The sequence below is a fragment of the Chiloscyllium plagiosum genome, chromosome 18, assembly GCF_004010195.1.
Source record: "Chiloscyllium plagiosum isolate BGI_BamShark_2017 chromosome 18, ASM401019v2, whole genome shotgun sequence".
Lineage (NCBI taxonomy): Eukaryota > Metazoa > Chordata > Chondrichthyes > Orectolobiformes > Hemiscylliidae > Chiloscyllium > Chiloscyllium plagiosum.
In genome coordinates, this window is record NC_057727.1 from 29,001,098 (window position 1) to 29,012,336 (window position 11,239).

The 11,239-nt window shown below is 38.2% G+C and overlaps 1 protein-coding gene across 12 annotated transcripts in view; it reads left to right on the top strand.

Moving 5' to 3' along the window:
• LOC122559001 (voltage-dependent L-type calcium channel subunit alpha-1D-like) overlaps window positions 1-11,239 on the top strand; it is a 617,537-nt gene that overhangs the window by 378,715 nt on the left and 227,583 nt on the right. For all 12 annotated transcript variants that reach the window (XM_043708064.1, XM_043708058.1, XM_043708060.1 and 9 more), the window contains exons 20-21: window positions 2,565-2,694; window positions 5,883-5,942. In XM_043708064.1, coding sequence (XP_043563999.1) covers window positions 2,565-2,694; window positions 5,883-5,942 — 190 coding nt within the window. The remainder of the gene's footprint in view (window positions 1-2,564; window positions 2,695-5,882; window positions 5,943-11,239) is intronic.

An 11,239-nucleotide genomic window follows, 5' to 3' on the forward strand; every position in this document is an offset into this window, starting at 1 on the left:
GGTAGTGTACAGGACTCATGACCACCGATTGTCCAGCAAATTCTTCCACCTGACAAAGGTCCTGTGATGTATAACCCTTATTCAGCCTCAGCTTTATGTGGGAAGTCTGAACTTGCATGTTTTTGCTAATAGCAGGTCTTGCCAAAGGAGATCTTTCCATTTAATCTATTCTCTCCTCAGTTCCAAATGAATGTCCCTGAGCCTTGTTATTGATAATGATTGTATTTTTTCTTTAGTGTAAATGAGACTGAATACATTCCAATGTCTGAGCAGCAGTTAACAAGGCACGGTCATGAGTCATATTATCTCTCTTGACCCTTGGTAGGAGGCTGGAATCTTCATCGGTCTGCTGCTTGTCCCCTCCTTCCCAAATTTCCCATTCGTCTGGGTGGTGACAAATTTTGACTTGTCTCTATCAGCGTATGCCTTATTTGGCTACATCTGCTGAATGTAGCCTTCTAACCAAATGTCTCTATAATCTCTTTACTTTGGAAATCTCTTCTCACACTTCATTGTATACAATCTGCAATCGTGGACTTGGATTTAACTTATTCTGTAAAATTACAAAGATGCTGTGTACTCATTGCTGTCCTGTTAGGATGAATCATTTTTCTATGATTCTGTGTTTTCTTCACATTCCAGGACTGTTAGCAGTGTAGGCATATGATGTCCTTGATGCTTGTGTGATTTCTTTGAGATTTTTACTCACTTTGCTCCTTTGATTTACATTTCAGTTGAAATCCCTAGTCTAGGTTTTCATGGGAATGTTATTGCCTTTGCTTGCTGTTTGGTTCTTATTTCTGGTCTTCCGCTAGTTTAATTTGATTTGCCATTTTACCCATTACTTCTAACTGTTCTGCTTTTCCTTCGACCCTTTCTGTAATATTATTCACCTTTACAAGGCATGCGTTTCTTGGATTAACACAGGGTAAAAAAAATCACATGCATATGTGTAGATATTCTTGGATTACAAAAGAACAGTGATCTGATGCAGTGCTCTACATTCTGATGGACTGAAATTGCGAACATGCAAGCTTGTTGAAGATAAGAAAAATCAAGCTTGTAGATATACCTGCCTCATACAGTTGGTGATGCCTGATACTTCACAATTGAAATATTTTTATCTACGTAGGTACATGTAATATCCTGGGTGATATGAAAAACTACATAAAAGTCCAATGTAAATTTGGGGACAGATTGTGGGGTCAAATCTGGGAGAATGTTCTCCTAGTCCAAAAAGAAGCTAAACAAGGAAAACACATAGACATTGAACTCTGTTATTTTATGTTGTTTTCTTTGTCCTCCCCAACCACAACCTAACCTGCCTTTGCCCACCTCCCCTCCTGACCCCTCGCTAAGGAACCAGAGTAACTCTGATTTGAAGGCATGCTGCAAAGCAAAATTGCAACATAAACTTACTGTTTATTTTAAATGGAATGTTACTGTTACCACACTGTCAAAGGCATTTTGTAAAAATGTGTGAATGCTCTTGATATTCGTATTATGCTTCATGATAAAAAAAATTAAAACTGCCATTTGACAGAATCGTTGAAAACAGTTACATGTTTGATTGTCAACCAGAGGTGTCTTGTGTATTCCCTTCTTATCAATTCCAAGCTGCTTTGGATGATTGCTAATTACAAGGGGCTTCATAGAAGATGATGACAGTTACCACAAAGTAGTGTAAAAATAAAAGGAAGTACTGTAATTAAAAGAAAGAAAAAGGAATTTAAGAAATCATAGGGACAACATTTGGCACAAGCTATTCCGGGGTACAGAACTGATGACTGCTTCCAGCTTTCTCACAGGCATGGGAGGCCTTGTTGTGATAATTATGGTGAGCGACTGGCATCCTCCTCACTTCCCAAGTAGCTCATCTATATAGCAGAATGGAATTTGGGCAGTAGCCATCATACAAGTCAGCAAGTGGATAAAGTAGAGAATACGAATGAGAGGTGGTTGTGACTGTAGACTGGGATCAGCCTGCAGTCATGTGTGGAGCTAAGAGGAGTGCTCCTTTTACTAGTCATCAATGTGTAAATTAAGTATTTTCTTATGGCCACTGCAAACTCCTGAAAAGCTGAGCAGAGCAAGCTGGTATCGGTTCTACGAATGTTCAAAAATTTTTCAAGCGTGTGTTTAAGCACATGTAAAATGCTTGAAATACTCCGCAGATCTGACAGTATCTGAGGAGAGAATGCTTAAATAAATTTTTGGCTATTTATTACCAAGTACAGAGAGTTAATGGCTGTTTAAGGTAGTCTCAAGGATTGCCTTAAAAACACTCTGATGCATTTACTAGTCACCCAATACATATATAGATCTAACATGGACCACTGTAATGTCAATGTTCACCAATGTACCCTATTTCAACTTGTAAGTTAGGACAGCCACGTTGAATTTCTTCCCTGATGAAACATTTTCTGTAACTGTGCTGAGTTAGCTGAACTGTTTCAAAAGGGGGATTAGACTATTGTAACTGAACATGACATAATCAAATAAAATTATTTTGCATATCTTCAGAGAAGGATAATGTACTCAATAATGTATAATTTACATTTTAGGATCAGAGTGGCTTGTCACAGACTTATAAATCACCACATCTTTACAAATCTGATCCTCGTGTTCATTATGCTTAGCAGCATTTCCTTAGCTGCAGAAGATCCTATACGTAATCATTCCTTTCGTAATAATGTAAGTAGATGATGTACAAATGTATTATATTTTAAATTGTCATAGCTTTTGCAGTTTTCCAAAATGTTGATTTTCCAATGTATATGTGAGCTAGAGATTTTACTTAATAAATGTTCATCTCATACTGTAAAAGATTGGAATGCTGCATACTTGTAGCCAACACATGGGAGTTACATAATTCCTTAAGCACACTGAATTTGCCTCTTCAATAATAACCACACCATAGTGAGAATTGGTGCATTCAAGAGCAGAGAGAACCTGATTGTCACAAAGAAAATAAAAATACTCACCGAGGGAAGTTACTACATTGTGAAATAATTATTCCCTGTTAAATTCAGGGCTATTTATATATGTCCATTTAAAAGTAATGTTGCTGACATTTCTGATGCATAACAGCTGAAAGTTACTGATTTGAATTTTCCTCTTGCTTTGCGTAGATTGAACAGACATATTTAAATTACCAGTGCATGACCAGCCACAGGAATTGCCATTCAAGGGACAAGGAGGTCAGGTCTGCTTTGGTGAGGTTTAGGAATAGTCTTCCAACTACCCCAAGGCAAAGCTGGAGATAGGCCAAGAACTGAAGATGCAGAGCCATGAAGTGCAGAATGATTTTTTTCTTCTCCTGAATGGCGAGCAGCAGTGTTCAGGAGAGTAGTCTTCCATTCTAGAATATTTTTGCATAATTGAACAGTCAGCATCCCTGATGGAAGTTGAATGGTGTAAGTACCACAATTGGGCTCAGAATTTACATTTCTGCAAGTGCAAAACATTTGGACTCTGGATGAATGTAGGACATGATACAGCTGGAGTTTCTAAGTGTGTTTGGAGCTAGTCCTAGAGATTCGATCATGTAATCTTAATCATGTGGCATCTAATCACATGCCACTGATTTCATCGCATCTGATAATGTAACACTTGCCACATTAGCTAAAATGATTGTGTTTTCCTTAGAATGCTGGGCCCCTATAGTTGGGTATTTTGCTTGTGGTTGTGCACTCGCAGCTGATCTACAGGAAGCACTGGGAGCCTGTAATCCACCCTTTAGGCAAGTAAAAAAAAAAGCATAAACCACAGATACGAATGCCAGCTTTGAACTCTGCATTTCTTTCAAGTGCCTAGAAACAGTGCCTGGGAAATACATCTTCGATTTCTGGAAACGTTCAAACAATCTGGGAAAGTTGGCAAACTGACTGTAAACTTAATCTCTACCCTCTGACCTATGATAGAGAAAAAATAGCATGCAAAACACATGCTCATGATCAATATTCAGTAACTCTAACATGGAAAGTGAAAATATATAAGAAAACTTTAATTTACTCAACTTCTGACAACTTCAGGATATGTCAAAGTGCTTCACAGTCAATGAAATGCTTTCAGAGTGTGTTCTATCGTACTTTTAAGAAATGCTGTAGCTACTTCACCCAAAGTAAACCCTCATGAGAAACAACATGATAATGACCATATTTTTTTTAATGAAACTGATTTTAAGAATAAATATTGGTCATGGCACCAGACACAACCTCATTTCCTCTTTCGAACATTGCCTAGGGATCTTTAACTTCCACCTAAAAGAACAGATGAGGCCTTGATTTAATGTTTCATCTGAAAAACAGCACCTCTGATAGTAGAGCACTATTTCAGTACTGCTCTGGAGTGTCAGTCTAGATTTTTGTGCTAAAGTGTCTGCGATTGGCCAGGAGGCCCACTCCTTTCAGACTCTGACAAGGCTGGCACCAACTCTGTCACAGCTGACAACGTGTACTTGATTTTCAGCAAGTTGAAAATAGTGGGTTCTGGTATGACACATTAATGTCCCAATGTCTCTGATCGAGGGCAACATTCACCTCCAATCAACTACTTGTTAATCTCCTTGAAGAGCTTGTCTTTGGGCTGGGGAGAGGCTGAAGCTAATTTTAGCAATTTCAAAATCAAACATCTTAGTGTACATTAATGCATAGCTGTTGGATGCAATGTGTGGAGTGATAAAGCCATGTCTATGTAGTAGAACATTTTTTGACAAAAGGCTATTCTCAAAGAACAAACCTGTTACCATAATATTGGTGAGTTGACCATTGCTTATGCCTTGAGAATCCTGGCTTTCTGATCTTCTGCCTCCTCTTTTCTACAAGGCAGCAGCAAACCCATACAGAGCCACTTTACCTTTGAGAGTTGGATTCCAAAATCAGATCCTACCACCAGGCTTGACACACCACCACTGAGTAAATGAAGATTGTGTTTTGTTGGTGTTTTCTAATTTATATCTAAGTATCTTTGTCTAAATATCATTGCTATTTTCCTCAAAATAAAGGAAGTTTGTCGGTGTTACAAATGCAGGTCAGACTGACCAGCTCCAGAATTGATTGCGAGCAGGTTATGAGACTTTTGTGGTGCAATGGTAGTATCCCTACCTCTGGACCAGGAGGCTTGGGTTCAAATCCCAATTGCTCCAGAGGTAACATTTTTGTAATAACATCTCTGACCAGAATTGAAATAGGGATTAAAAAAAAATTGGATTCCACAACTTGAAGGGCCTGCTGCTGGCCTAGCCAAAGTTGCCAACAACAGGTCCAGGTAGCAGGCTGTGGAGGGGGCCACAGTTCTCGACTACTTACCCTCTCCTGCAGCAATGGTCATACCCAGGTATCCTAAGAGAGAGAATTCATGGCGTCCACCATCACCCTCAACGCCTTTAGAGAGAGGTAGGCACTATGGGAGTTGGAGTGTATTATTTTCCACTTCTGACTCCATTTTAATTTAATCCCCTCAGTCTTTTCCTCTGCTCCCCTACTTGTTATTGTTGCATTGCCCTTGGTGGGTAATGCTTATTAACTGATATTTTAATTAATGACAAATTATTTGCTAATTTGATTTATACAAAAACAGATGTATTGATTAAATTACTAAATTGTTGTAATAAAAAGATGAACTTACATTTTTATTGTTTTCTTCATTAAAACAATGTTAGTAGAATTATGGATTTGCAGAATTACGTGCACATGATAAGTCACTTTCCTTTCAGAGCTGCTTCTTCATTTAAGGTGACTGGCAGTTAGTGTACCTGTTATCATGAAAAATGGTTGTTCAACTTTCATCTGGCAAGAGCACTGGAATCTATATATTAATTCCCTATTACATTGGTGACTTATTTCCAGATTGTTCTGAACATTTATATTCTGCCTTTACAGATTCTTGGTTACTTTGACTATGCTTTTACAGCGATCTTTACTGTTGAAATCCTGTTCAAGGTAATATGTTGTTTGCTTCACTACCTTAATGAAGTCTTGAGAAAACTAAAATGGTTAAACTATTTGCTTACTTTACAGATCCTAGGTTATGCAGATTATGTCTTCACTAGTATGTTTACATTTGAAATCGTATTAAAGGTAACAAAGGTCCAATGTTGCTGTGTGTGATAACTGATGGAGTTATTCCTTCTTGGCACCAAAATTGCACAATAGGTGACTGCATGGTACACCTATTCTGGATTTTTTTCCCACTGAATGACACACATAATCCACTATGAACTCTTATCACTGGCCAGTTTAAATTATTGGACAGTGTAAACCATGTTGTGGTTCTCTCGATCTTTATTCTTTAATTGACATCGGCAGGCTGAAGGCAAACAAGGTAATCTTGCATGTCATTTTCTAAACTCTTTCTCGAGCACAATAACTCTCATTTAATTGCATTACAAATCATGTGCGAAAATTTCGTTCAATTGTAAGTCTCAAGAAGAAATATGGAGAATCAATCTTGAGTCAACCATTCAATTTACAGTATTTGAATTGATGTTTCTATAAGATGGTAAAGACAACTGATTCTGATATCAAGAAAACAACCTTTTTTAATTTTATTGCATATTAGTTCCATTTGCTGTCATTGTGCTGTCTGTTAAACTAGCATTTGCTACAAGCACCAGTTTCATACACAAACATACTTTGACAGCTTAGTCAAAGTACGATCCCGGAGTTCTACACCCTTTCTTGCAGCTGTGTATCAATACAAGGAGCTTTGTTTGTGTGTTCAAATGCATGTAGAGAGCTCCAATTACTAATGCTATTGTTTTTTTTTAAGATTTCAATTTAGCAATTTAAGAAACTGACAGCATGTCCACTAAACAATATAGACACTTCTAAACATCTTAATTTAAAAGTTGATTTTTACTGAGGTGATTAGATTCCCTACAGTGTGGAAACAGGCCTTCAGCCCAACCAGTCCACACAGACCCTCTGAAGAGCAACACACCCAGACCCATTTCCCCTCTGACTAATGCACCTAACACTATGGGCAATATAGCATGGCCATTCCACCTGCTCTGCAGGTCTTTGGACTGTGGGAGGAAACCGGAGCACCCAGAGGAAACCCACACAGACATGGGGAGAATATGCAAACTCCACACAGGCAGTCACCCAAGGCTGGAATCAAACCTGGGACCCTGGTGCTGTGAGGCAGCAGTGCTAACCACTGAGCCACTGTGCCGCTGAGATACAACTGATTATTTTAATCTGAGGTCATGCTTACATCTTGAGCTGATCTCACACTGGTTCTGGTGACTGTCAGGATATAACGTGATGTTAATTAAACTAAGCCACAGATGTAATGTTAGCATACGAAAACCATATAAGTTGATGGCATGTCTGCAATGTAATTGGATAAATTCCATTGTTATTGATCAAGTATTAACACTAAATTGATATAAAATATGCAAGTAAACTAACAAAGTTGGGAATGACGACTCAAAGCTTCAAAGAGGAAAAATTGTATGTCTGAAATATTCAACTAATATCAAAGGGGAAAATATTGGCACTGCACTCTTTTACACTGTAAGGATGATAAAATGATTAATTGTTGTGCAATTAAATGGGAGATGCTAATGCAACTAGCATCAACTCTCAGATGCATGATGAAGGTATCTATATACCTCTCTCTGATTGATTGTTTCCATTAAGTAGAGTAATTATGGCACAGAAGGAGGACAGCTGGCATGCTCTGTGGAGCAATCCAAACCAATGAAAGTAATCCCATCCCCTACATCTAGATAACCTGGGAAGTTTATTTCACTCGGATGCACATTTAATTTCCTTTTGAAATAATAATTCATCGTTTCCGCTTCCACTATGCTTGTAGGTAGTGAGTTCCAGGTCATTATTTTTCACTGCGTAATAAAATTCTTTCTCAATTCCTCCCTGCATCACTTGCTCAAAATCTAAAATCTGTCTCCCTTCGTCTTTATCCGATTAGTTAAGGAGAGCAGTTTTTCTATCTTTACCTGACCTAAGCTAGTCATAACCTTTGTACCTCTATCAAGTCTCCCCGTAATCACTTTTACTCCAAGAAGAACAACCTAAGCCCTGTAGCTCTCAGCAATGGAACCATTCTGATGAATCTTCTTGGTACCCTCTCAAGCACTCTCATCTGCTTCCAGAAGTATGGTGATCATTCAGCATAACTTCCCTGTTTTTGTGCCCAATTGATGAAATCTTTTTATGCATCTCAAGAATCTATGTTTTGTTGATGACTTCCTACTGCTTTGAAAGATCATGAAACCCCAGGTCCATCTATGCTTTTACATTATTTAGTCCTGTACTATTTAATTTACATTGCCTTTCCCTATCCAGATCTCTTTAAACATCTGCGTTAAATTCCATTTGTCACTTGTCTGCACATTCTGCTCATCTCCAAGTTTGATGTGATCAGCAAATATTGAAATTTTACTCAATTTCAATCCCCAAGTCAATTATGTCTCAAAACTCATATGGTCTTTGCACTGATTCTTGGTGAACACCATTTTCTATAATCTTTCAGTCTGAAAAAAACAATTTGCCAAGTCTCACTCTTTTCTACTAATAAACCAATTTTCTTATCCACCTAACATTGACCCTTCTGTTCCATGAGGCCCAATTTTGTTCATGAGTTTTTTTAATGTGAAACTTTATCAAAGCCTCTGTTAAAATCAAAACCAACAATGTGATTTGTTTTTCCTTCATTGCATTCTCAATTACTTCATCAACAAATTTAGTTACATTAGTCAAACATGATTTCACTGAAATACGTAAACTAACATAGTTGATTACATGCAGCTGAAAACGAATTTATTAAACTAAATATTTATAACATCAAATTTATATAATTGAAGAAAAATAGCTCTTAAAAAAAAAACATTTATTCTTGGCACAAATTCCATTGACCAAATCATATTACTAGGTTCACAAATAGAATAGGAGCCAAACCAGTTATTGATTTCATTTCACAAACCATAAAACCACCAACTGAAGGAGTAGAAGTTGGCCATTTAGCACATGAATACTACTCCATCATTCAATGAGATCATGGCTTGATCTTCCATGTGTCAATAAGGTTATCTCTGATTCTTCGAAACTCCACTGAGTGCAGACTCAACTGAATCAACTTCTACTTTAATTCAGACTCTCCACCCGGAATCAACCTAGTGAACTTTTTCTGGACTGCCTTCAGTTCGAGTACATCTTTCTGTAGATAAGGGAAGCAAAACCATTTACAGTATTTCAGCGATGGTCTGATTAGTGCCTTGTATAGTTTTAGCAAGACCTCCCTTTGAAATAAAACACTCCATTTGCCTTTCTTATTACTTGCTGAACTTGGATACTAGTTTTTCATAATCTATTTACGATGATTCCAAAATTCTTCAATCTTGTAGTTTCGTGCAGGTTTTTCTCCATTTAAATAATATTCATCTTCTCATCAGGTAAACTTGAAGACCAAACCCAATTTGTCCTTTTAGATTAGATTAGATTACATTACAGTGTGGAAACAGGCCCTTCGGCCCAACAAGTCCACACCGACCCACCGAAGCGAAACCCACCCATACCCCTACAATTACCCCTTACCAAACACTACGGGCAATTTAGCATGGCCAATTCACCTGACCCTGCACATCTTTTTTGGACTGTGGGAGGAAACCGGAGCACCCGGAGGAAACCCACGCAGACACTGGGAGAACGTGCAAACTCCACACAGTCAGTCGCCTGAGGCGGGAATTGAACCCGGGTCTCTGGCACTGTGAGGCAGCAGTGCTAACCACTGTGCCACCGTGCCTTTAGTGACATAGTAGCTTATTCTGAATTTCATATGCATTTCATTTACTAAATCTCTGCACAAAGTTGTGACAAAATGATTTTATTGAAGGTATAGAACATTTTCAAACAAAACTAATGAATACTTATCAACATGTGCACACTTCTCAAATTTTCAGAGAGCCACTTTCCCTTTTATCCTGTAAGAGCTCAATACTAAGCATTTTTTTGCATTTCCTTGTGTGTGCATGATGGCTTTACATAAATATGGTTACATAAATATTCTTGATGATGGATCAGTGCCATATTGGCCAGGCTACAAACATCATCGTCCTAAACTGTTGATTTTCTACTTTTCTAATTCCAACAATTTATTCCAAATCAAGTAAAATTGCAAGAGGAATGTTTTAAAGATGCTAGAACTATGAATTAAAAACTGAAAAAGCTGGAATAGTGACTTCTCAAACCTGAAATGTTCCATCAATTGTCCTCTTCACAGATGCTGCCAGACTTCCTGAGTACTTCCAGCATGTTTCTATTTTTTGATGAAGTTTATTGCAATTGCTAATTAAGAGATTTACCATTCTCTTTAATTAAGTCTCCACATCTGCACTAATATGGCCAAAGACTCATTTCAGGCTTGTGAAATCATCACAAACCTTGGTCTGGAAATGATCCTGGTCTCCTATTTAACAGAAGATAAGTGTTACTGACAAAAGCTACTTCAAATGTGTCTGAAAATAAATGTGAAGTCTACGGTGCTCTTGTTGTAGGGGATCTGCATGAAATGCTTATTATTTCAGAATATAATGCTTAAATCAGATTAATGGTGTTGAAGCTATTTAATGACAAAATGTACAATTAATTACAATACTAATTTTGTTAAAGTGTATACTTTACAAATGATCTTTGAGATGTGTGATTTGAAATTGAGTTTGAATTGTTCTCTGTCATTTTCTCAGAGAATGAGCTTGGATGGGGAGGCGACATGGAGGAGTTGGAGGTGCAGCAGTCATAAACTCAGAATAAAGTTTGTGCGAAGATTTGTAGCTCGGGTGCTCGTTGTTGTGGTTCTGTTCGCCGAGCTGGAAGTTTTTGTTGCAAATGTTTCGTCCCCTGGCTAGGCGACATCATCAGTGCTTGGGAGCCTCCTGCAAAGCGCTTCTTTGATGTTTCCTCCGGTGTTTATCGTGGTCTGTCCCTGCCGCTTCCGGTTGTCAGTTCAGCTGTCCGCTGTAGTGGTTGGTATATTGGGTCCAGGTCGATGTGTTTGTTGATGGAGTTTGTGGATGAATGCCATGCCTCTAGGAATTCCCTGGCTGTTCTCTGTCTGGCTTGCCCTATAATGGTAGTGTTGTCCCACTCAAATTCATGTTGCTTGTCGTGACAGGGGACGAAACGTTTGCAACAAAAACCTCCAACTCGGCGAACAGTACCACAACTACGAGCACCAGAGCTACAAATCTTCGCACAAACTTTGAACATCTCAC